The following is a 26,699-nucleotide window of genomic DNA, read 5'->3' as shown; positions in this document are numbered from 1 at the left end:
TCTTCCTCCACAGCCTGGCTCCTCCTCCTCCCCCAGCGCCGGCCCCCAGAGACCCCAGACAACTCTCTGCGCTCAGACAGACAGCCCTCAGACAGACAGCCCGGCGCTGCTGCTGGCCGGTCCACGCTGTGAGATCTCACACGTCAGACACGCGCAGCAGCACCGGCCCAGATGCCACCCGACGAGTCTCCCCTCCGCGCCCCGTGCCCCCAACACCCTGCCATCTTCAGAGAGGGCGTCTCCCGCTGTGCATGCTGAGCGCCCCCATAACGAGGGTGACCAGCACCAGCCATTGTTTGGGGATACCCCAGGTCTCAGGCAGCCTCTCGGGTCTTGGGACAAGTCCTAGAAAATAACCAAGGGAACTCACCCCAACGGCACCCCATTGGAAGGCAGGTTCCCTCGGGACAACCTGGCAGGGATGGTATGTGGGGGAGAGGGGTGGCAGGTGGCAGGACACCGGCTCAGACGGCTCTTTGAAAGCATGTATGTAGACGCACTCTTTCATCAACAGCACTGCACAAAATCAGGGGGCAGGGGGTGCCGGGAACAAGGTGGGGGCACTGCTGTACTTTGGCCCCCGATTGGCTTCCGAAGACCCAGCACCTATGTGGTGTACAGCAGATGCTGTGGACGTTTGCAGGCTGTTGCCTGAAGTTCTGGGCACCAGTTCCAAGCCCTGTGGGGTGGTAACCTTAGGAGAATGGCACACCTGGCCACTGCAGGGGCCCCGAAACGTGCAGTGAACCCTCTCCGGGGGCTCTCCTGGCCGAACAGCTTCCCCCAGAACCACTTGCTGGCTGGGTGGAAGGAGCCGGCAGCCCTCACCGCTTAGATGGACCCCACCAGCACGGCTGTGGGCAAAGGTGACATCAGCCTAGCACACCTTGTCTTCCTCCTCGGCGCAAACCCCCGCCTCCACCTTTCCCCACCCTCCCAACCCGCCTGCGGGGGGTGGGGGTCTGTGCGGGCAGACGGACCCCCAGCGGCCCTCCGGCGGGCGTCGGGGTCTCTCCTGAGTCCTCCTGGGGGGGGGGGGTCGCGACCCCCTCCCCGCCCCCAGCAGACTTCCATTGGCTGCTCCTCCACCCCCAGGCCCGAGCACTGCGGAGATGGGGCGTCTGCAGAGCCGGCGGGAGTAAGGGGGTGTCGGGCGCGGCGAGGGCCGGCGGGCGAGGCCCCGGGCAGGTCGCAGCCTGCAGCGCCGGGACCGAGCCCTCCCTCCGGCGCCCAGAGCGGCGGCCGGCCGCGGACCTCGGGCGCCGAGCTGTCTCCCGCGGGGAGAGCGGGGCGCAGCGCGCTCCGAGCCCCCCGCAGACCTGCCAGCTCAGCTGCCCTCCTCCGCGGCCGCCGGGGCCGAGGGCGAACTCCACGCCCTCCCCGCGCCCCGGGCATCGCCCCCCTCCCTTCCCTCCAAGGGCACCGGGCACTGCAAAGGCGGCGCGGGGCGGCCGAGGGGCAGCACCCCGGCCGGCCGGGGACCCCACGTCCGGAGCCAAGCGGGGGGCGGGGGGGTGCTGTTTTCCAGGGCGCGCCGGCTAGCCCGAGACCCCTCCCCAAACTGCGAGGGCAGCAGGAGGCGGGGGCCGCGGACGGGGTGGCCCCCATCCCGCGCTCCGGACGCTCACCTGCCTGCGGTCGCCGCGGCCGCGCAGCTCGGCTCCGAGGCGGCAGGGTCCTCCCCCGACCCGGGGAGCCCTACCTGACCCGGGGGAGCCGCAGCCTGGGCCGGCGCCGGCCGCCCAGCCCCGCCCTGCGCGGGGAGGCTGGCCCGGCCCCGGGGCGGGGCCTGCGGGCGAGGCCCCGCCCCCACCAGCGCCCCGCCCCCGGCACGTGACCGCCGCGCCGCGGGGGCTGGCGCCATCTTGGCCCGGGCGCCGGGCTCGGCCCAATGGGAGGCGCGTGCGCGCGCCCCCCCCCCCCCGCGCCGCGCGCGCCCGGCACCGGGCCGCCGAGCCGTCTCGGGGCGCGGGCGCGGCGCGTGTCGCACGCGCGCACTCCAGGGCCGCGCCGTGCCAAGGCGCGTCTCGCCTCCCCGCTCGAGACTCTCCCATCTGGCTCGCCCAGCCCCGCCGCCGCGCCCACTCCTTCCTTTGCAGTACCCCCGTACGCACGTCTACACGTGTCGGGGATTTTTATATACGTGCGATGTGTACGAGCCATAGAAATAACCCACACGTTCTATATCGGCCACAAATGCTGCAGTTGGGACTAATGGCACATACCTTTTTTTTTTTTTTCTGTTCTCCCAAGACATTCACCACTTGGCTTCCTCTCCCTGTATCTCTCGGAGACGTGGGGGAAACCAGAGTTAATTATTCTGATTTGGGGGTGCTAAGTACTGCAGTTGATTTATGTCATTCTGTCTGATGCTTTTTTTTTTTTTTTTTTTTTGCTTTTTGGGTCACACCCGGCAATGCACAGGGGTCATTCCTGGCTCATGCACTCAGGAATTACCCCTGGCGGTCCTCAGGGGGACCATATGGGATGCTGGGATTTGAACCCGGGTCGGCCGCGTGCAAGGCAAACGCCCTACCCGCTGTGCTATCTCTCCAGCCCCTCTGTCTGATGCTCTTAACAAAAACCCATGATGGAAGGGACCTTTGCAAAGTGTTTTGAATATTGTAGTCCAGGAATTTCCAGCTCTTCTCTAGGTGCACTTGGATTCTCATCAGAAGAAAATCGCCCAGTCACTAATCAAACACCAGTGGCCCTAGAAAGATGCAGTCAGTGCAGGAGGCAGGCTGGCTGGGTGGTGACCACTGGTCACCTACTCCAAGTCTGACAGTATGCTAACTGGACAGGAGAGCCCTATCTAACACGGCTATCATCTCTGCATTTGACACAAAAACTAAGAAAGTTGAGTCAGAACACAAATTACAAATCAAATTTATTTCACTTTCCTTCTAAAGTTAACTCCTAAATGGAAGACACACAATTCACCAGAACAACTCTCTCCTACTCCCTGAAATTGGGGTACAGGGCTTGGAGCTTCTCTCTTCCTGACTCAATGTGGCAACTTTGGATTGTAGAGATCTGGAAGGTGCTTCTGTCCTTGGGGTGTTTATTTCACTTTACGTGCCCAAATTCTGTTTTTCACTGACCCAGGCTTGTTTTCTCTGTGAACAGCTTTGGTGCCACCCTCAGCGTGGGGTAACTTTGCTGTTAACAAAAGAATTAAGCAGATGCTTCTTAGGAATATTCTTTAAATAGCAAGGGGTAGAGAGGAAGGCAAGGGGGGGGGGGGAGACACATGCTAATTTAGCAGTTTGGCTCATGATAATAGCTGCCCTCACAAGATTTCCATGTTTAAAGAATATTATCGTAATGCCCACCTCCTGGCATTATCGGCTAATAAGCAGCACACTGATTAATTTGGAGGGTGGGGTGGGACCAGAGAGACAACAGGAAGGTCATCGTATTAGAAAACATGACCAAGCCCACCCACTCACCCCCAGATTCCTTTCTCAGAGTAAAGCAGCTGAAGGCGACCCTGTGAGGAGCAGCAGTGTCTGGTCACTGTGGGGGGATGAGAGGCCAGGCTCCTGCAGGTCACGCGACACCCAGCAGCCACAGGGCAGAGGCTCAGCGCGCTGCCAGCTCAGGAAGCGGCTTCCAACGGGGATGCATTTTTCCTAAAATGACCTTCTACATAATACATGCCTTTCTAACAATTCAATGAGAATAACACTATCTTTCCTGCAATGACTTCCTCGCTTTTGCATTTTATTTAAAAGACAATTAGAAGATTTTTTTCATTGACTTATAAACCTTTGAGGCTGAAGAGGGGTAAGGTATACATACCACAATCAAATGATTCTTACTTTGCTATCTAATATACTCTCTGCCTGCTCCCTTTTGCCACTAGATACCACAAAAGAACTGAGACTGATCTTTTGTTAACTGTGGTATAGCAAAAAGATGTGGGCTGGTGTCCTGGTTCTGCCACTTACTAGCTATCATATCCTGGGTGAGTCACTGATTTTTTTTTTTTTCAACAATAAAACAGGACTAGTATCACCTCCCCTGCAGTATTATGAACATTAAAGCTATTCTGTGAAGTTCCTAGGATAGTACCACGGGCACAATTACCACCACCACCAGTCTCAAGACAAAAAGCAAGCAAACAAATAAAACCCTAAAAAGTCAATTGGGCAAAGCAGTATTTATGCAATAAATATCCAAAGATTCCTTTTAAGGAAAGATACAGAAGTCAGTCTTGGAAGATGTGAAAACCCTGTCACCTGCTTTATTTCTGAAGGAGGGTAAAGGGAGAAAATAGTCACTTGAATTTAAGGGGCAGCTAAATTGGCCGCAACATAGCAACAGTATGAGGCCTCTAAGGAATTTCTGATTTCAGGGGATTGCTGAAACTTCCTTTTTAGGAAAATTCAAGAGTTTAATTTTTCCCTAGTGCAAGGCCATCCATTTTCACGGGGATAAAAGAACAAAGAACAAACTCAAATAGCACCAAAAGGGGTTTAACCACAGAAAATAGGGCCAGGTTTCTCTTCAAATGCAAATTTGTACATTAAAATATGCTCGTAAGTAATCACTGTTTTTCCTCTTGATTCCAGCTTTCTCCTCCCCTCACGGGGCCCAGGAGCCTGAGGTGCAGTTGCATCACTAGCCAGACAATCCAGCTGCCCCCTTCCCAACTGCAATCCCACGTCCTAGCTCAGGGCTGCCGCGGGGCCAGGAAGCGGTGACTAGGCTCTCAGGGAGAAGGGATACTGAGGGTGCCACCAGTCAAAGAGCCGGACACTGTGCACGGGGTCCAGGATGACTTGCACGCCCTGTTCACTGCGCAGTTTCCGGCCTCCGTGAACAGGAGAATCTTGGAAGACCAGCCTCACTCGGTGATGCCGCATGTCTGTGCTCACATTGATAGTAAACTGGGAAGGAAAAGGCAAGGCAGGGCTCAGGTTAAATCTGGTTTCCGTAGGGCTCACTCAACATCAGACCACCCAGGCAGGCTGGACCCTGGCCACACCAGGAGATAATCTCTAAAGCATAAAACTTAACACCTCTGCAAAATGTTATGAGATTCAAGTTATTTTTTTTAACTCCTCTTACCTTCATATATTTAAACTATGCTGTAACGACTGAATACACTAGGGCCCATGAGCACAGACTAAATCAATGCCGATCTTTGAAAGTTGGGTTAGCAATAGAATAGTGCTCAAAGGGATTCTGAGAATTGAGCAAATCAACAAGAAAGTATTTGATCACTTTTTTTTTTTTTGGTAAAATGAGCCACAAGATATCTAAATATGTATGTGCTAGCTTGCATAGAATGGCTGAGCATGCAACTAGAGTGTTAATTAAGGCTTCCCCAGAGGGAGGGTAAAGGTGTCGGTAATAAAAGGCACTTATGACCTCATTTCAATTACAGAAAATTGTGAGTGGGCATATCCATGAAAGAACAGAAAAGCTTCCAGAATGGGGATGTGGTAGAATATATGCTCCTCATGAATGCCAGCCTGGGCTCAACCCCTGGCACCAACAAAACCAATGTAGTGAGAGAGTGCTCACTGGATGTGTTGGAGTGGACATTTTAATCGATCCTTGTACTGCCAGTCCATGAGCACAACTGGGTACAGCCCCCAAAACAAAATACGGCAAAACAAAATTCAAAGAACTCCCAAAAGGTTAACTATGTGGCTTAGTACTACAGCACTTGCTTTGCTCTATATAAGGTCCTAGGTTTAAATCCCACACCACCCAAACACAACAAATAAAAAGATTCTGTTGCAGTAAAATTTAAGTCACTTTGATTTTCTTCGTGCACTTGTATATTATGTAAATTCTTTATATACAGTATTATTTTCCCATTTAAAGACTTCAGGGGATCAGCCGCCCAGCAATGCTCAGGGATTATCCTGGCTCTACACTCAGGAATTATTCCTGAAGATGCTCAGGGAACATCAGTGGTGTAGCCACGTGCAAGGCCAGTGCGCTCCCCGCTGTGCTACCTCTGCAGCCCTGCTCCCTCTCATTAGCCTAATGCTGCCCTATGTGTTGTACTCTTTCCGGCCCCTGAAGATATTTTATTTCTATCTTAATTTTTTTTTAGAGGGCTTGCTCGGCAATAGTCAGGAGGCCCTGGGGCAGACAGATCAATATTCACAGCTGGCAATGCACTGCTGGGGGCTACAGGGGCCAGCCCAGTAGCATGTGCCCAGGAACTCTGCAATGCTGACGATAAAACTTGGGGCCAAGGCCCTCTGAGCTATTTCCCAGCCCCCCAAAGGTTACTTTAAATTGGGGGAAGGGCACTAAAGCAACAGTAGAGCAAGTAGCGCACCTGCCTTGCTGTGGCAAACCCCAGCATTCCATATGATTCCCAGAGCACCACGAGGAGTAATTTCTGAATGCAGAACAAGGAGTGACCTCTGAGTATTGCCCGGTATGGCCCCAAAGCCAAAAATAATAATAATAAATTTTAAAATGTGGGGGGATGTCTCACTATATATCTCTGAAATAAGCGTAAGACACAAAAAAGATAAATCCCATGCAGTCCCCAGTTGAAATATTTAAAAACCTGGGAAATAAACCCGTGGCATAATCTAATCAGTAACACTGCAGAAAAGGCAGCGCCAGCTCCAATCCAAGGTAACACTCATGTCTGGGAGGCAGACGCAGACATCTGCCTCACCAGACACACAGTGCACTATGTCCGCCCCCAGCGCTATTTCACAGGGGCTGATGGGCTGATGGTTCTCACACACCAGTGTTCACAGAATAGAGAAGGGGGATATAGGTTAAACATTCTCAGACAAAATCGACTTGTCGGGGCTGGAGCAATAGTACAGCGGGTAGGACGTTTGCCTTGCACGGCCGACCCAGGTTCGATTCCCAGCATCCCATATGGTCCCCCCAACACTGTCAGGAGTAATTCCTGAGTGCAGAACCAGAAGTAATCCCTTTGCATCTCTGGGAGTGACCCAAAAAGCAAAAACAGAAACAAAAACAAAAATATTTTAAAAACCCACTTGTCTACAATCTGTCTGTTCTTACAAGCTGTCAGCAATTTTGTAATTATTCTTTGAACATATCTTCCTTCACTGTTTAACTTAATAATCTCTTTTGAACCCTGAAGCCAGAGAACCAGTACAGGAGGTAGGGACTGTTAACTGGCATGCGGCAAACCCCAGCACCACATTTGGTCCCCCAAGACTGCCAGGGAAGCACTAAGCACAGAGCCAGGAATAGCCCCTGACATTGGCAGGTGTGTATATTGTCATCCCCCCCTCTTCACCCCATCCTCTCCCAAAACACACACACACACACACACACCTTTAACAAACTCGTGGTTGGGTTATTTTTGAATGCTATGAGATGCTGTTTGTTTTTTTTTTTTAATCACTTTCAAACCTTAATTATAGTAAGTCTATGGACTAGCTGAAGATGACATTCTCAGCCCCACTTACCAGGGTAAATATCATTCCCATGACAATTGGAATAAAGATGAAATTCAGGGTGGTGACCTGCAGGAGGCAGCAATCCTGGTCTGGGTTGGTATGAACATCTTCATACTGAACAGGAGGCTGCAACCCTCCCATACATTTGCTCTTTAATCTAGGGGACTGAAAAACACTGAGAATTAATATAATGACTAAGAGAATTAATACTGATTAAAAGATTCTACCAAAGAACATCCAAAGGCTCAACTAAAATCAGGTCAGATCCATCTCTCTGCTACTGCCTCTTCGTATACATATGGCTTCTACACAGGTTAGGGAACACTTGGTCTTCAAAAGCAAGGGAAACACAGTTGGATGAATGGAGGTTCATTTAAATGGTGTTTCCTTCCACATAGCCAGAAATGGAAAATCTCTATCAGAGGCTCTCCAGTATCTAAAACAACTGTTTTGTGATTTGTGACGAACGCTTTGTGTCAAACTCTAAAGCACAACTGCTTCACAAAACGGATGGAAGCAAAAGTCATCTACCTGTGACACCATAAAACAAGAGTCACCAGTCCCGGGAGGAGAGGCTCAATCAGCATTCACTCCTCTGCAGCGACTGGTCCCAGTTAAACACTGCCCCTCGTGCCCTCCCCAGAAAGGTCTTATTGGTGGACTCCCTGCCAACGCAGAATGAAATCACTGACTGTGGGGTTTATTAAAAGCTAACTATGTAAATTAGGTCCTCTTTCCGAAACCCGTGTTTCACACACAAAAAAAATCAGTACGAAACAATTTCCTTTCATTACAAACTCATCTGGAACTTATCCACCACAAGTGTGTGACACTCGTCTCCCCAGGGAGCACAGAGCTTAAGGCAGGGCCGCAGGCAAACCCTCCTGCAGGCTTCAGCACAAGCTCAAAGCAGGGCCGAGGAAAGACACTGCCCACTCTCCTCAGAAAGCTTTCTGGCACTCCGTCTCTTCAGTTTCCCCAGGTCACCACGGGTATGGAACCATGTAAATTACTGCCATTTACAAACACACTTTTCAAAAACCGTGTGCTTCAAACAAAATTTAAAAACCTTCTCTTAGAGGGAAGACCTGTTCCGTCTAAAAGGTCTTCAGGTATACAGAAAAGTTAGTGACATCATGTCATGACTACATACCACTCACCCACTGAGTATTCTGCCACCTCTGCTCTCTCTGCCCCCGCTTCTCATCTTATATATAAAGAAAAATGTGAAAATCATATACACACTGTATTTGGGGGACACAAAATATTCTGAAAGTAACAGTGACACAGCATCCTTATTCAGCATGACTAAGGACACTTTCACATAACCACAGTGTCATTATCATCACATTCACTGTCACTGTCGTCCCATTGCTCACGGATTTGCTCGAGCGGGCACCAGTAACGACTCCATTGTGAGACTTGTTACTGTTTTGGGCATATTGAACATGTTATGGGCACATCACCTAAGAAAATTAACAATAGTACAAGCTTCTTTAAATACTGATCATAGGTTTTTGTTTCCTGACCCAGAATCCACTCAAGATCTGACCTGCATTATGCTGTGTGTCCTTCACAAAGAATAGTCCCTTTTAGCACCTTTCTTTTCTTTTTATGGCATTACCATAAAAAAAAAAAAACCTCTGTGTATTACATGACTTTTATACCTAGTGACACTTACTAGAAAACGACAGTACCAGAAAATCAAAAAATCTGACCACAAACCTGTTTTTTGAACTTGAAGTTGAATTCCCACATTGGTTCCTGTCTACTCCCAACAATCTTTCTGCACCAGAAAAGCAAGCACTGTAAAAAAAACAACAAGCCAAAATATAATAGAACTCAAAGACAGAAAAATAACCCAAATAAGTGAAAAAAATAATGAGCAAAAGCCTTTGTGCGTGAGCACCTCTGAGGTCAGCACAGCCCTGATGCCGAGTGAGAACTTTGGCACCGTTAGGAACCCCCCAATTTGATGCTGTTGGGACAGGGAAAGCGACGAGCCCAGGGCTACCACAAAGGAAAGGGGACACTGTGAGTCAGCCTAAGAGGCTGCCGAACCCAGCCCCTATGGTTCTCATCTTAAAGGACAAAAACAGTCTCTGGAGAGCGGGCAGCCTCCAACTCAGCAGGCCACGCCTCCCGCCAGCCAGCAGCCGTGAGACAGGCAGTGGCCGCAGCAAGCCTGTCCTCCGAGCAGGCCGGGCAGGGCCTCTGGGAGCAGACGGCCGGTGTGGAAACTAGAGGCAGGCCGAGTTCAGTCTTAAGAGTGAGCCCCTCAACGAACATCAGGCTACAGCTAGGGTTAAGCACAAGAAGTTAAGTACCTCCCAGGGAATAAGGGGTGGGTCGTCCGCCGTGCCAGCTGTCCTGCCCTTCACACATGCCCTGTACGTCCTGCTGTTCCATCAAAAATAATGGGCTTGGCTTTAAGGGGCAAACACTTCTGCTGCCATCACAACGGCTCCAGTGTCCCACACAAGCTATGCTACTGAAAAGAGAGAGAGGGAGAATCAAATACGAAAAGCTGGAGTCCAGGAACACGGGACAACTTCCTTCAGGCATGCTGGCAACTCCCTAAATGCCATGCGACTGTGGTTAAACAGGTGGCATGGCCATGCACGGGGCACCTGCCACTGCAGGTCCCGGAGCCTCTGCAGAAGATCTCTCACAAGGCACAAAAGCAGCAGCCAGAGCCTGAGATATCTCTGTGGATTAAGACCTTAGTTATCACCACCTTGGTTTTTCAGAGTCCACTCTTAAAAAAATTAGTATTCAGTGATAAGGATATGAAGACACAGTATTTGAGACTTAGGCAGTAGCACTTGCATTGTGCACTGGAGCCGCTAGGATGTGTCAAGCATGAGGAGTTTGCCCAGTGCTGCTCTGCTCCCAGCAACTGAGTCACACGCAGCACAGTTGGCTGCCGGGCACTTGCCACTGCACCAGTTAGTCTGCCGCCACCAAATGTTTCTGGGGGAGGGAAACTGAAGCTGTGAAACAATCTGCTCTCCTCTCACATTACAGGCAGAGGCAGCTGCTGGGTGAAATTCTACTCAGCCAACATTCTATGCCTGCCTAAGTCCACCAGCGAGCAGGGAATAAGCTGAGCTCAGCCAATGGCCCTGCCCACCCAGGAGCCGTCCCGGGCAGAACCTCCATAACCTTGGAATCAACGGGACCCAGTTCATCGGTATATAGTAGGCGGGGTATCATCCTGCTAAACTAGGGGAAAGAATCACGGTCTAACACCCAAAGAACAAAAACAATTAATAGAGGAGAAACTGCAACATACCAGATTTTAGGTAAAATTTCTCACAAATGAAAAAGATATAAAATGTAGACACTGGTTATCAGGCAAATGAGAAAAAAGGCTGAGCCATCAACCACCTTAAAAAAAAAACACGGGGCTGGAGTGATAGCACAGCGGGTAGGGTGTTTGCCTTGCACGCGGCAGACCCAGGTTCGATTCCCAGCATCCCATATGGTCCCCCGAGCACCGCCAGGAGTAATTCCTGAGTGCAAGAGCCAGGAGTAACCCCTGTGCATCGCCGGGTATGACCCAAAAACCAAAAAAAAAAAAAAAAAAAACACATGTGGGGCCAGAGATAGTACAGCAGCGGGGTAGGGTGTTTGTTTTGCATGTGGCCAACCCGGGTTTGATCCCTGGAACCCCAAATGGTCCCGAGTCCACCAGAGCCAGGAGTGAGTGCTGAGCACCACCATCATGTGTGTATGTGTGTGTGTGGGGGGGTGGGGGGTGGCTGATGGGATCACATAAGCATTAGTAGCCTCGCTTGGCAAAGGTGCATTTACCAAACATTTCATTATGCGAGAGCAAAGGAGTATGCACCACAGACTGAGAACTTCACTCAAGAGAGCCAATAACATGTCTACAGCAAGTCTCAGCCATCCCTGAGACAGTTTCTCTTTCTGGAAATACTGATAGGAGAGTCTAGAACACAGGAAGGTTCTAGAACACTAAGGTCTGTGAATGGCAATGGTCTCTGTGATGACCTCCTGAGAACCTGGCAACTGCTGACACTTAGGGGGTGTGAAAAGAATCAAGTCCACACCCTGATCTTTTAAGGAAGTTCATCAACTTTGTTTTGTTTTGTTTTGGGGTCACACACAGCAAAGCTCCGGGCTTACTCCTGGCTCTTTGATCATCCCTCATGGACTCAGGGTGTGATACAGAGTGCCAAGGATCAAACCTAGGTCAACTGTGTGCAAGCAAACACCCTATCTGCTATACTATTTCTCTGGCCTCTCTTATCTTAAAGAGAAAATCATCTTAAGATGAGAAAACTCCTGGGGCCAAAGTGATAGTATAGCAGGTCAGGCACCTGCCTTGCACTCTGCCAACCTGGGTTTGATCCCCGAGATCCCATATGGTTCCTGAAGCCCACCAGGAGTGATCCCTGAGAAAAGAGCTAGGAGAAAGCCCTGAGCACTGCCGGATGTGACCCAGAAACAATTTTTTTAAAAAAGGAGAAAATTCTGAATTGTTTGTTCTGAAATTCTGCATCCTAAAGTACCTTTTAGGAATTATTAGCTGTCATCTGAGTTATGTGCTTTTCTCATCCCAAGCCCATAAAAACCATCTAAAATGGCCCAAGGTGTACAATGCATGAAAGTAAGTTAAAGAGTATAAAGAATATGCTACAGACACAAGAAGGCATTACGGTAAAGGTGACACATAAGCCAGCTGGCATAGCAGGAATGCCTTGGTAGAAGTGAGAGCCGGACCCCTCCAAGTTTTCCATTAGTCTCCTAGTAACCTGGGACTCAGCCCTCCCCAGCAAGGAAGTTGGCACCAAGCCAGGGCAAGAGGCCCATCACACGAGTCCATTAGTTCACTCCCAACTCCATTTCTCACTTACTTTGGAATTCTTTAGTGTGCTGGGAGTACTTTCTGGAATGGCTGGATTCTTGGAGATCCGAGCAGCAAATGGCTCATACATGTGGTACAGAGATCGGATGACACAGGCCCGGAGACAGCGCAGCTTCTCCATCGACTCTGGTCGCAGGCGTAAAGGCAGAGAGGCGTCCAGCGTGTAGTGCCTGCAACAGGACACATTACTCCCACCAATATGGGACGGGGCTGTCCCACTCACCAGCAGCCTCACGGAGGCCAGTTCTCTGCAGGCACCTTCCTGGGCTCCCACTGGCTGGACATCAGCGTGTCCTCCATGCTCTCCCAAGCCCAAGTCACCATCTCCTCCATTTCTCGGCTAAGTCTGATGCCTGGCTATGCACACCCTCATTCACATATTCCTGCTGATCCTGCGTGCTCTAGCTCTGAAACTTCAATTCCTACTAACTCCCTCTACAACAGGCCATGTCTGGACTGACACCACTATAAATGCCTCAGCTGCCCAGAGAACTTGCAGAAGGGCAGTCGCCAGCTTCACCTGCCACACATCTCAGCATGTCCTGGCCGCCTGCTGCCAGCGTCAAAGTCTCCCTCACTGCACCCAGGCTCTAGATCAACTCCTCACTTACAAGGATACCCTCTCCCCTCACCACCACAGTGATGCACAGGGAGCATAAATGCAAAAGCCTGTATACCAAAAGGTGACTGAACATCGATGAAACTAATCCAGCTGGGAAGGTAAGAAGGTAGCTGCAGACTTTTAATATTTGCTTAACACAAACCTCTGAAGAAAAATCAAAGATGTCTTTTTGAGGCCTGAAGCAAGGTTTGGTGCTCAAAGTAGACACCAGACAAAAGACATTTACCTGGGTGAACCAGTAACTTCGATTTTAAATTAGACGGGGGCTCAGGGAGTCCCCAGCTAGGCTCGTGCATGCCCGGCATGGAGCGGAGGGAGTGCACAGAGGTCACCATCCCGGGGCAGGAGCTGCAGGTGGCAAACAGCAATGCAATCAGCTACCCAGATTGCAGAGTGCTCTGCGGTCGCACCTTCGGTACAACCTGGTCCAAAAGGCAGCAGTGCAGGTGACAGTCCAGGCATTCTTACAGATCAGGGAAAAATTCACAATGTCCTCAGGACGGATGTAGGAGGCCAGCAATAGCCAAATATCCATAGGATACTCTTCTCCTCCAGCCCCATCCAGGTCTTCTGAAACAGAAGAGAGAATTGTGACCTTTAACCTTCTAATAAACGCGTATAGAGTCCCCCAGACCGTCGTTTCAATTCTACTAAGGTTTGCACAGTTAAGAAAGTGGTTGTACAGTATGGAGAGTTCTCAGTGAACTTAGAACTCAGTTGCTATATGACCAGCAATTCCACTGTTGAGCATCTATCCCAAGGACATAAAAACACTCATTCAAAAGGACATATGCACACCATTATTTATCACAGCACTTATTACAATAGCTAAGATATGGATTTATCCTAGGTGTCCAACAACAGATGGATTACAAAGATGTAGCACATATACACAACGGAATACTATGCAGCTGCAAGGAACAATGAAATCATGCAATTTGCTGGTTAGAACTGGAAGGTACCATGGTGCATGAAATAAAGATGATCTCACTTATCTGTGGATCAGAATACTGGATGAGGAAATGAACTGAACTAAAGGGAGGATGCCTAGATCACCCTTGACCCCAAAATACAGAGAGGAGGATAAAGGAAAGAAATCAAGGAGAGAAGCAAAAGGAGAAAGGGATGTAACAGAGACAGGTCGGGGCCTCAGGATACCTCAGGATGTCTCTGCTACCAGTGATAGTTCTACAGCCATGGCACAGACTCAACAAACACCGGAAACATGAGATCCAAACTACAACCACAGAACTTTGAAACGTGCCTGTCCTGTTTCATTCGGGGCATCTCAGAGGGGGGCGGGTGAGACCCCTTCCTTGCCCCAAGGGACCCAGCTCCAGCTGCCAAAACCCTCCGGAACTCAACCGCCGTCCATGCTCACGGCCTCTCTCCACACCCTCAGCCAAGCCTACCCACAAGTAATCCTATTCCTGGACACTTTATACTACATACCACCCATTCTCCAAGAGTGCCGCACCACATTTGATGGGGTTCAAAGTAGGAGGCAACCAATCTTAGAGGGAAATTTTTTTTTTTTTTGCTTTTTGGGTCACACCCGGCGATGCACAGGGGTCACTCCTGGCTCTGCACTCAGGAATTACCCCTGGCGGTGCTCAGGGGACCATATGGGATGCTGGGAATCGAATCCGGGTCGGCCGCGTGCAAGGCAAACGCCCTACCCACTGTGCTATCGCTCCAGCCCCTTAAAGGGAAATATTTTTTTACAGATATAAATATATAAGCACACAGGGCTCAACCTTTAACATGTTAGTGATCTCTTATTCACTTCACTTGTATCACTTGTCATCCCGGTGATCTTCGATTTGCTCGAGCGGGTGCCAGTAACGTCGCCATTTGTCCCTGTCGCATGCTAGTGCAGCCCAATGATATCTGGTTATTAATGGGCTTAACGGCCCCTGGGTGAAATACAACAATCTTCACTCTTTCCTCTAAGGAAACATTTTTGTAGCATTTTCAGTGTTTTTTCATAACAAACAATACAAAATATATTATTTCAGCTCTGCTTTAGGGCAGGGGGTGGAGTTCAGGATGGAAACATCCAAAATATGGTGGTGGGAAAGTGTAATGGTTGTGGGATTGGTGCTTGAATATTAAATGTAATCAAATAGTGTGAACTACTTTATACAATTTTTAAAAATTAAAATAAAGAAATGTGCCTGTTGGGCCGGAGCGATAGCACAGCGGGTAGGGCGTTTGCCTTGCACGCCGCCGACCCGGGTTCGATCCCCGGCATCCCATATGGTCCCCCAAGCACCGCCAGGAGTAATTCCTGAGTGCAAAGCCAGGAGTAACCCCTGAGCATCGCTGGGTGTGACCCAAAAAGCAAAAAAAAAAAAAAAAAAAAAAAGAAATGTGCCTGTCAAGGTGGCAGATGTGGGGAGCAGAGGGAGGAAGGGGAGTAGGAGAAGGAGGAGGAGGAAGAAGAGGCAGAGGAGGAGGAGGTGGAGGCGAAGGAGTTGGAGGAGGAGGAGGAGAAAGAGGAAGAGGAGGAGGAGAAGGTGCCAAAAGGAGGTGGAGGAGGAGGAGGAGCAGGAGGAGGAGGAGGAGCAGGAGCAGGAGGAGGTGCAGGAGGAGGCCGAGGAGGAGGAGGAGGAGAAGAAAGAAAGCAGGGGAGGGGGGTGTTACACAGGAGGAGGAAGAAGAAGGGGGGTAGATTCTCAACAGATCTAAGAGAACCTCTCAAGCTTATCATTTCCTGCTCACTCCAGCCACCAGGCACATCTGCTTCCTGTGGGCCAGTGAACAGGGCTTTGCTAGCTATGTACACAAGACTTTGAAGATTTCAAAGCACCTCTGCCAGGATCTGGCTCAGAAGGAGTGCCAGCCTTGTGGGCAAGCGGCTGAAGGTACTCAGGATCCCTGGCACCACAGCAGTATGTGACCTCTGGCACACCAGAACCAGGCTAAAGGGCTGCTAACCCAGGTCATCGAGACTACCGAGGGCAAGTAAACAACACACCTTTGCATGTAGTACCCACTTCAACCCTAATCTTTGTTGAACGAAATGAAAATACTGTGTCCATTTCACTAAGAAAACAGAACTGTCACTAGTGAAGGTTAACAGAGAAGCCAGGCTTCCAGACTCTGACTGCAACTCTGCACATCTATTCCGCCCTCGGTTTACCCTGCTGTCTCTATTCAAACATTTCCTTCGGTTTAATCACTTACGCCACCCCAGTGAGGAAACTACAAAGAGCCAAGCAAACAGAAAACCAGGAGTCAGTGTCCTTTCCGTGCTCAGTAACTGCCTACACGCATTTCTCCCTTCTCCCTTCCCCCTTGGTCGGCAACCAGTGTGGACAGTGGTCCTAGTCAATAGCCAAAGACACTGTGACAGTATTACCTGTCCCACTTAAGACCTCACAAATGATCCTTCAGACCTCCTACTCTGCACTCAGAAAACACTCGTGGTTGTGCTTGAGGGACCATATGGGATGCCAGGGTTCAAAAGCAGATTGGCTGCATACAAGGCAAGTACCTTAATCACTGTATTATTGGCCCACAATTATTTTTAATAGTATTTCAAAAGGGACTGTTAACTTTATAAAACGTGATCATGGTTTTTCTCTTAAAGAGTATCTTCTGAAAATTACTACCAAAATATTTACAGAGATAATGATAGGGTACTTAAAATAATTATGTGTATGTGCAGCTACATAAAATATATTCTCTTTTCTTTTTATATCTCATTAAAAGAATGCTTAAAGGGGGCTGGAGCAATAGCACAACGGGTAGGGCGTTTGCCTTGCACATGGCCGACCCGGGTTCGATTCCCAGCATCCCATATGGTCCCCTGAGCACTGCCAGGAATAATTCCTGAGTGCAGAGCCAGGAGTAACCCCTGTGACCCAAAAAGCAGAAAAAAAAACTGAATGCTTAAAGGTGGGGAAAAACCTAAGTCCAAGTAAAGTAAGTAAAAGTAGGGCAAAAGAAAGATGAATTTTAGCTGACAAAATGTAAGCCATAAATCATTATCTCTGATAAGAGACTACTATCTTAAATATAAAAAAGATTCTTAAGTTAGTCATAAAAAAGATAAAACACCCAATTTTGAAACAAGGTAAAAATTTAAATGAACATTTCTCTAAGGAAGACACAAAAATGGCAAATAAGCACAGAAAAAAAATGTTCAAGGGTCCGAGGGGTAGTACAGCAGGTAGGACATTTGCCTTGCATGGGGCCAACCCAGGTTCAATTCCTGAGCACCTCGTATGTTTCCTCAAGCACTAACAAGAATAATCCTGACCACAGAGCCAGGAGTATGCCTTGAGCACCACCAGTGTGACTCAAAAACATAAACAAAGACACTGAAGCTAGTGGCACCTTTAAGGAGCCAACACCACTGGACAAGTAAATAGAATCAAAGATAAACAAAGGAGACCACATAAATTAAGAAATTTCTGCTCTGCAAGGAAGAGACCAAAATACATAGACACTATTCAGACTGAGAAAGACTATCTGCCCATCAGTTATCTGATAAAAGGTTTACTGTCTGGGGCCGGAAAGACAGGACAGCAGGGAGGGTGCTTGTCTTGTACATGGCCGGCTCAGGTCGGATCGCCAGCATCCCATATGGTCCCCTGAGCACCACTGGAGTAATTCCTGTGTGCAGAGCTAGGCATAACCCCTTCGCACTGCTGGGTATGACCCAGAAACAAATAAACAAAAACATCAAGGGGTGAGGCTGGAGCGATAGCACAGCGGTTGGGCATTCGCCTTTCACGCGGCTGACCCAAGTTAGATTCCTCCACCCCTCTCCGAGAGCCCGGCAAGCTACCGAGAGTATGGAGCCCGTGCGGCAGAGCCTGGCAAGCTACCCGTGCGTATTGGATATGCCAAAAACACTAACAATAAGTCTCTCAATGAGAGACGTTACTGGTGCCCGCTCGAACAAATCGATGAGCAATGGGATGACAGTGACAGTGATCAAGGGGTATATATCTTTAATATCAAAGATATATAAAAACTGACAGAACTATGCCCCATCCCCTCAAAAAAATCCAACCCCATCAAAAAATGTGGAGATGAACAGAAAGTTCCTCAGATACATACAAATGACCAAAAGGCACATGAAGAAAAAAGAGAGCTCTACAACAGTATTTCGCTATCTTCGGCCCCCAAAGGATATCTATCATTGAAAAAAAAAAAAATGGGGCCGGAGCGATAGCACAGCGGGTAGGGCGTTTGCCTTGCACGAGGCCGACCCGGGTTCGATCCCCGGCATCCCATATGGTCCCCCAAGTACCGCCAGGAGTAATTCCTGAGTGCAAAGCCAGGAGTAACCCGAGTATCGCTGGCTGTGACCCCCCCCCCAAAAAAAATGACTCAAATATGCTTGAATTCATTCTAAGTGTTGTCTCTAAGTTTCTGATTTTTTACGCTCTGTATACAATTCAGTAATAAAACAAAATTGTGCCATGAAAAAAAAAATGCTTTATATCATTCATCACCAGGGGAATGCAAAGCAAAACAACAATGAGGCATCACCTCACACCAGAGACTAGCAGCACTCATCAAAATTAACAGCCAGTATTGGCAAGGATTGCGGGATGCCAGGGAGGGCTCACTGCTGGTGGGAATGCTCACTAGTGCAGCCTTTCTGGAAAACAATATAGACATTCTTCAAAAATCCAGGAGCTGAGCTCCCATTTGACCCAGCAACTTTGATTCTTGGCAGCTACCTCAGGGACTCAAAAACACTATGGAGAAAAGATATTTGGACTCCCATATTCCTTGCCGCACTACTTATCATAGCCAAAATCTGGAAACAACCCAAGTGCCCAAAAGGATAGATGACTGGATAAAAAAAAACTATGGTCCATATACACAACAGCGTATTACTCACTCGGCCATAAGAAAAAATAAAAGCATGCAATTTCCTGCTATAGGGAAGATCTGGAGGCTATTAAGCTGAGTCAAGTTAGAGGGAGATAGACTGACACATATGATCTCTCATATGCAGACTAGGAGTAAATCTAACAGTGGAATAACAATGCCCAAAGGTAACAGAAACAACATGAGAACTAGTTTTCAGTAGGAAGCATGCCACTTGGCAGGGACAGGACAGGAAAGAACCCTACAATAATTGTGGGAAGCTGTCACCAGAGAGGAAGAGAGGGGGCTGAAAAGTAAGAAAGTGTTATTATGAAACCCGAATTGCAACCGTGTCAAAAGAAAACCACTGTGTGTGGGGGGAGGGGGGAGAGGAGAGTGAAGGGGGACACCAAAACAGGTGTAGGGAAGTAGACACTGGGTAAAGGAATTAGTGTTGAAACATTGTTTTCCTGAAACCCAACCACGGAAACTTTGTAATCAGGGTGACTTTAAATAAAAAATAGAAAATCACCATGTGATACAGCAATTTCACTTCTACCCAACAAAAAAATATAAACCCACACAAAAAGAAGTCCATGAATGTTATAACCATAGTAGCCAGCAGCATTATTCTTAATAGCTAAATAAAAACAAATAGGAGCGAAGTACTGATTTATGCTACAATACTGAGTCTTGAAACCTTGTGGAATATATTTAACTTATGCTAAATGAAAGAAGCCAGAAACAAAGGCCACAGTCTATATAATTCCATCTATATGAATATTTCAAATAGGCAAAAATTTGAATTGGTTTTGTTTGGAGGTGAGGAGGGGTGGTACTCAGAGCAAATGAGGAATGATGGTAACAGATCTAAGATTTCTTTCTGGGTGACAGAAATTTTCCAAATTTAGATCATGGTGATGGCTACCCAACTCTTGTTAACCCTGTGAGGATACTAAAATCTCTGGATTGCACTTTAAAGGAGTGACTTTCATCTTAAGTAATTCTGTGGAATACATCCAATATCAAAAAAGCATATCAAGATAAACAGGATGATGATGATGACTTGGAATTTTAAAAGAGAAACTAAGGACAAAGCAGCATAAGCAAAGTCATTATTAGTTTGGGGTTTCTGGCAAAGTGTTAGTATTTGGTTTGTAATTGCAACATGACACCAGTTCCTTAATCAATTATGTCACTAGTTGAACAAATAAATACATAGTATCTGAATCACAAGTAGAGACAAAAGTTTAGGTAGAGGACCAGAAAGATAACTAGTAGGGCTGGAATTCATGCTTTGTATTATGGGAGTTAGGGACAATACATGGTTGGCAGAGTGATGACAATTGAGCTCTCTCCCCTACTTGTACTCCTCAAAAAAAGTTCTACTAGATCTAAGATCAAAATCACACACATTTACTTTTATTGTACATAACATGGCTTTCCACTAACTCTAGTGGATCATCAACTTCAGAAATAGCAATTCTGAGCTCTATCCCAAGAGTGTCTGATTCATTCAGAGCAAACCCTGAATGATGGTTTGGCACACTGTATACTGTTAGTCTAATCTTCTTTGCTTCATATGTGTAACTCTGTTTCTCTCTGTGTTTTTGGTAAGTAAGCCTTGAGCACCTAGCACTGCTCAAGGCTGACTCCTGGCTCTGCCCTTACGGATCACTCCTGGTGTGCTGGGGACCATATGGAGTACTGGGGATCAAACACACCTTGACAGCATGCAAGACAAGCGCCCACCAACTGTACTATATGGTTCTGGCCTCCAAATGTGTTAAGTTTTTCTCACCACCAAGATGTACCACATATTTTTCTATTTTCCATTAGACATAAAGAAGACACTAATCACTGTGGAGCACTTCAAACCCCACAATGAAAAATTAATCACTGTTGGGCTGGAGAGATAGCACAGCGGGTAGGGCATTTGCCTTGCACGCGGCCGACCCGGGTTCAAATCCCAGCATCCCATATGGTCCCCTGAGCACGGCCAGGGGTAATTCCTGAGTGCAGAGCCAGGAGTAACCCCTGTGCATCGCCAGGTGTGACCCAAAAAAGCAAAAAAAAAAAAAAAAAAATTAATCACTGTAGCTGAAATGAAACTGGCTCTATTTCGTACTTCGGGAAAGCACATTCAGAAATCTGAGATGGAAAACCTTTTTGCTTTCACACTGCGTGCAGGGTTTCTACCTGATTATGACATGTTTGCAACGACTGGCTATCAGCATCGAGGTTCCAACTCCAGAAACCTACTGACTCTAACAAGTCTTCCTCTCAAATTTAGGCAACAAGGATAAAACTAACATATGAAACCCTGTCCCTCTAAGATCCAAACTCTGGCTCTTTCCAGTGGTCCCTTTCAGTACCACTATGAGACTATGAGAGCTCCAAGCTATCCCTGGTCAGAAAGAACCATTCCACGGAGCAGACCCGGTACCTTTGTGCCTCTTGCTTTTCTTTTTTCTGGAGACGGTCCTCTCCCGGAGGCTGTCCTCCTGGCCTTCCATCTCGTCACTGCTGTCAAGGATGTCACAGGGCTCACCAGCCCCAGAAAGAGATTCCACAGAGGGAACCTGGGAGGCTTCCAAGCCACAAAGGGATTTTACTAGGAAAAACAATAAATAAGGGGAGAATGAGATGGCAGGAGCCCATCAAGAAATAAAGGGTTTTGATGGAAACATCAGAAATATGATGGTGGAAAGGTTGTAATGGTGGTGGGATTGGGGTTCAAATATGAAATGTAATTAAATATTGTAAACAACTTTGTAAAAATAAAATTAAATTTTTTAAATGTTTAAAAGGAGTTGGGGCGATAGTACAGGGAGTAGGGTGTTTGCTTGCATGTGGCCAACCCAAGCTCCATCCCTGGAATCGCATATGTTCCCCCAAGCACTGACAGGAGTAATTCCTGAGTGCAGAGCCAGGAGTAACCCCTGAGCATCGCTGGGTTAGACCCAAAAAGGAAAAAAAAATTGTTAAAAGAAAGGATTTAGTCAAAATGAGGAAAAACGGAGCAAGCAGAGACTGACAGTCTGTTAACGCTGAGAATCTCAAAGAAAAGACGTGTCTGCCTTTGCCAGATATAAGAAATTAAAAAGCACTGGACAAAGTGACTCCAAAGCTGTAGAAAGGGCCCCTATGAAAAGGTCAAGAGGACCTGAAGTTAAAGGAGTACATTATTCTGCCACTCAAAAACCCGCGGGATAAAAGCAAACAAAAATACGATTGCGTCTGTAGTACTTCTGCAGAGCCGTGTTTGAGAGAAACTGAATGCAATTTGACCTGGGCTGAAGGCATTGGGCATCACCAATACCCAAGTCTCAAGAGCCTTTGAGTAAAAAAGGCTGAAAGAGAAGCCCGGGGAAGCCCAGGAAGCAAAGGGCCAAGTAGTTCATAAGCGGGGAATACGTATGAACTAAAGGGGACTTTGTCGAGAACCAAGAAGCGAGCGCTAGAAACAGGGGACTGCGCCCAGCTTCTTCCCACGGCCCCCTTCCACCGCCTACTTTCTTTGTGATGCAAAGAAAGACACAAAAATCTTTTCTGCGACAGGACAGAAACCTGCTCGGACCCCGGGTTCATCCTGCCGCTCCCTCCGCTCCCTCCGAAATTCGCGGAACCAGCCCAGGGGAGGGCGTAAGAACCCCACGGGCTGCCAAGGAAAACACGGCGGCAGCGGCCCGGGAGCGCGGCCCTGGCCGAGCCGAGCCGAGCCGCGCTGGCGCTGGCCCCGGCCCCGCGCCGTGCCCGTCGCAAGCCTACCTTCCTGCTGGACCGCATTGGCCACCGCTTTCTTGATCCGTCCGGACCTCACGACGGCGGGATCCGAGTTGGCATAATCCGCCACGGTCACTAAAGCAAACAACCGCAGGGCACTTGAAAAGGCCCCTTCGGCGCAGCAGCCCTCCGAGCAGGCGGCCCTCGCCCTCGCCCGGCCGGGCCGGCCCCCGCCCGCCCGCCCGCCCCCGGCCCCGGCGCTGTCCAGCCCCTGCCCTCCGCCAGCCCCCCGCTCCCAACGCCCCCGAGCCCACCTCGCCCCGAGCAGGCGTCGTGGGCCCGGAACTTAAGCCGCTTCCCTCTCTTGGGCATGGCGACCGTGTCGGGGCGAGGCCGGCCTAGCGGGCCGGGACCCCGGGCCATGTCTGGGGCCGGAGCTCCGGCCCGGGGAGCGGCGGGCCAGCTCCGCCCGGCTCGGCGGCCATCCCGCTCGGGAGGCCGCGGCTCTCGCGAGGACTGGCGCCCCGAACTCCGGGTCGCGGGAGCCAATCAGCGCCGAGCCTGGGCGTCACGCCATCACCCGGCGCCCGCGAGCCGGGGCGGCACGTCATCACCCGGCGCCCGCGGGCCGCCGTCCTGAGGCGTTTGTGTACGTCCTCGCCGACCCCCTCCGGGAGTCTCCGACCCGGAGCCCGCGTCCGAGTGGGTCCAAGTCGAGTGCACGGCCCGCTGACCCGAGCCTTCCCGCCGCCGTGCAGTCTGGAGTCGGTTCGGACACGCGCTCGTTCCGTGTCGCCTTCGTGCGCCAACCCTCTGGAGCCACGTCGCCGCGGAGCCTGCGGTTCCGGCTCGGTGCTGAGCTTCGCCAGAACTTCTTGGGCCAAAGCCACGTCCGTGTCTGACGTCTGCACGTGGGGGAAGGGGTCTTAAAACTGCCTTCGACCCGCCGCCGTCCTCCAAACGAGGCGGAGCGAATACTGGCTTTGTTTGTATTGCAAAAGAGAACCGCTGAAGGTCACAGCGCTGTCCCCAGGTCAGGGAGCGGGACCTTGTCTGGTGTCCCGGGCTCGTCTGCCCTTCTGATTTGTTTGCAGCTCCCTCTGGCCTCTGTGTCTAGCGACCAAGCCTCCGACCCGCAGGATCGACCAATTGGAGTGCCCCCTAGGACGACTACAGAGAGATTTGTTTTCAGTCGAATTGCCTTGGGGATCACGATCTTCAAAGGGCAACAATTTTACTGATACTGTGCAACAGTTATTAGAGGTCATGCTAAGAGCTCAAATAATTGAAGCTGAATATAATTGTCAGTGAATCTAATTTAATTGGGGACAAGGAGAGATAGTGATCACCTTGCAAGCTGCTGACCTGGCTTCAATCCACGGCACCCCAGAAGGTCCCCCAGGCACCGTCAGGAGTCACCCCCTAAGCAGTGTCCTGTGTTGCCCGATGGGGCAAAACAAAATTAGAAATATTCTAATTTCCAAAGTCACTCTTAAGAAATTTTAAAATTGTTTAAAATAATTTCCCAATGTACACATGATACATGTTTGAGGTCAGGCACTTAAGTTTTTATTTCAAAACGACATTTTTAAATTCATAACAGCTACATGCATGTAGGCACCTGCTGAAAAAACTCTCAGTATTGGGACTTTGGAAGAATTCAAAGACACATGTACATACTTTAATGCCATCACTATGGTAAGCCTAAAAGTTTTAACTGAAATGTTCTCATGTTTTCAACACTACGGTGTTTTCAATAGTATAGTTAGTGTTTTAATGTATGGAAAAATGCACTTTTATTTTTTTCATAAAAAAGACAGTTTGGGGGGGGCTGGAGCCAAAGCACAGCGGGTAGGGCATTTGCCTTGCATGTGACCCAACCCAGGTTCGATTCCTAGCATCCTATACAGTCCCCGGAGCACTGCCAGGAGTAATTCCTGAGTGCAGAGCCAGGAGTAACCCCTGTGCATTGCCAGGTGTGACCCCCCCCAAAAAAAAGACTTTTTTTTCCCCAAACTCTTACTTTTCAAATGTCAAGGAATAGAAGCTCTGAACCAGTAGGGTGCTTGCCTTGTACAAGGCTGATCCAGGTTCAAAGCCTGGCATCCCATATGGTCCCACAAGCCCGCCAGAAGGAATTCCTGACTTCGGAGCCAAGAATAAACCTAAGCACCACAGGGTGTGGCACTGTAGCACTGTAGTCCAGTTGTTCATCGATTTATTCTAGCAGGCACCAGTAACGTCTCCATTGTGAGACTTGTTACTGTTTTTTGGCACATCCAATACGCCATGGGTAGCTTACCAGGCTCTGCCGTGTGGGTGAGATACTCTCGGTAGCTTGCCAGGCTCTCTGAGAGGGATGGAGGAATCAAAACCGGGTTGGCCGCATGCAAGGCAAATGCCCTACCCGCTGTGCTATCGCTCAGCTCCGGATTCTTTCTAGAAAGGTAAATCGCAAAAATCACTGAAAGAGTTTGTTATATTTAAATTCAGGTGACATGTAGGTATTAAGACTGGAAAAATAATGTTATTCTAAAATCTCTGTCCTCAACAAAATGGACATTTTAAGCATTACCTGAATACATGTAGCATTAGGATGCATTTTTTTTTTAGATTACATTCATCATATTTGGGGACTTATTAAATCATCTCTTGTGCTAACAATAAGTGATGGTAATAGTGTTTCTTTTTTCTTTCTTTTTATTTTTTATTTTTATTTTGCTTTTTGGGTCACACCCGGTGATGCACACGGGTTACTCCTGGCTCTGCATCCAGGAATCATTCCTGGCGGTGCTCAGGAGACCATATGGGATGCTGGGAATTGAACCTGGATTGGCTGAGTGCAAGGTAAACGCCCTACCCACTGAGCTATCACTCCAGCCCCCTCTTTTTATTTTATTTATTTATTTGCTTTTTGTGGGCCACACCCAACCACCCAGCAATTCTCAGGGGTTACTCCTGGCTTTGCACTCAGGAATTACTCCTGGCAGTGCTCAGGGAACCATATGGGATGCCAGCGATATAGCCCAGGTCAGCTGCATCCAAGTCAAACACCCTACCCACTGTACTATCTCTCTGGCCCCAGTGTTTACATTTTAAGGCCCTTTCTTTCAATAGTTTGGAAACTATTGGCTTGGAGACATCAAAAAATTATTCTTTAGAACTTGAAAAAATACATAACTGGAATTTCCTCTTAGGAGCAGTGTAGAATGATAAAACAATATGGACAAGGAACAAATAAGTTTAGTTTCTGAACCTGGGTTCAAAAGTTTGTCTGAGTGTTGAGATTACTCAAGCAGTAAGGCACATGCGCAGTGTGTGCAAGGCTGAGACCCAGAACTGCATCTTCCCTACTCCTGCCCTGCAACCACAAGAGCGCCCCAGGCCCCAAGGACTAAGTGTGACCCATAAGTGTCTCTGCACCTGACTCAATGACATTGAAAAAGATTTTCAGTTTCAGTTTTAAAGGGTTTTAATGTGATTAAAGGGTGTTGGCTCTGTTTTTCTTTCCTATAAAGATAGTAACACCTGCTCTGTAAGATTATTGAAACAAATCTACCCATTAGAAGTTACTTATAGGGGCTGGAGGGATAGCACAGCGGGTAGGGCGTTTGCCTTGCACGCGGCCGATCCGGATTCGATTTCCAGCATCCCATATGGTCCCCCAAGCACCGCCAGGAGTGATTCCTGAGTGCAGAGCCAGGAGTAACCCCTGAGTATCTCCGGGTGTGACCCAACAAGCAAAAATTGAAAAATAAAGAAGTTACTTATATATCACTTGATAATATTCACTCAGTAAATGCTGCTACTATTATTGTGTACTGGTAATAGTTATAAATCATAGGTTTTTTTTAATACTCCAATATTCAATATTACTGCACCACATTTGGTAGGGTTCAAAGTAGGAGGCAACCAATCTTAGAGGGTAATATACATTTTTTACAGATATATATACACATATATATACAGACAAGGCTCAACCTTAACAACATTATAGTTAACTCTTATAGAAGGGCTTAATTGCCCTGGGATAAAATATAGCAACCTCCATACTCTTTCCTCTAAGGATACTTTTTTGTAGCGTTTTCAGCGGTTTTTCATAAAAAAATAATATGAAACATATTATTTTGGTTCTGCTTTGGAGCAGGGATTGTGGTTCAGGATGGGAACATTCGAAATATGGTGGGAAGATCGAATG

The 26,699-nt window shown here is 48.5% G+C and overlaps 2 protein-coding genes across 5 annotated transcripts in view; both read right to left on the bottom strand.

Annotated features, from left to right (window-relative positions):
- The window catches only part of PPFIA4 (PTPRF interacting protein alpha 4), a 47,256-nt gene extending 45,487 nt beyond the window's left edge, over positions 1–1,769 (bottom strand). For all 3 annotated transcript variants that reach the window (XM_055144400.1, XM_055144402.1, XM_055144401.1), the window contains exon 1: positions 1,629–1,769. The gene's annotated coding sequence lies outside the window, so the exon portion shown is untranslated. The remainder of the gene's footprint in view (positions 1–1,628) is intronic.
- A 1,104-nt stretch (positions 1,770–2,873) lies between these two features.
- On the bottom strand, positions 2,874–23,027 carry TMEM183A (transmembrane protein 183A). Of its 2 annotated transcripts, none has more exons than XM_004610038.2 (8): positions 22,816–23,027; positions 22,547–22,636; positions 21,222–21,389; positions 13,351–13,507; positions 12,308–12,488; positions 9,150–9,230; positions 7,434–7,589; positions 2,874–4,895 (listed from the first exon to the last, which is right to left on the bottom strand). In XM_004610038.2, exons 1-8 carry the CDS (start codon positions 22,922–22,924, stop codon positions 4,710–4,712), a joined length of 1,128 nt encoding a protein of 375 aa, XP_004610095.1. In that variant the 5' UTR covers positions 22,925–23,027; the 3' UTR covers positions 2,874–4,709. The 2 variants fall into 2 exon arrangements, with proteins under 2 accessions (XP_004610095.1, XP_004610094.1); XM_004610037.2 differs by having other exon boundaries at positions 13,351–13,510; positions 22,816–23,023.
- Between the last annotated feature and the right edge of the window lie 3,672 nt (positions 23,028–26,699).

The sequence above is a fragment of the Sorex araneus genome, chromosome 7, assembly GCF_027595985.1.
Source record: "Sorex araneus isolate mSorAra2 chromosome 7, mSorAra2.pri, whole genome shotgun sequence".
Taxonomy (NCBI): Eukaryota; Metazoa; Chordata; class Mammalia; order Eulipotyphla; family Soricidae; genus Sorex; species Sorex araneus.
Note: the sequence above shows the minus strand (reverse complement) of the source record. Positions and strands in the feature narration are given on the sequence as shown.

Coding starts and splice junctions, on each gene's coding strand:
- TMEM183A (XM_004610037.2), bottom strand. CDS start 22,924: ATGGCCCGGGGTCCCGGCCCGCTAGGCCGGCCTCGCCCCGACACGGTC. Junction 7,590..9,149: donor ACTTCAAGTTCAAAAAACAG/GTTTGTGGTCAG, acceptor AGTGTTTTTCAG/TCCCCTAGATTAAAGAGCAA. Junction 4,896..7,433: donor TGGGAATGATATTTACCCTG/GTAAGTGGGGCT, acceptor TTTCCTTCCCAG/TTTACTATCAATGTGAGCAC.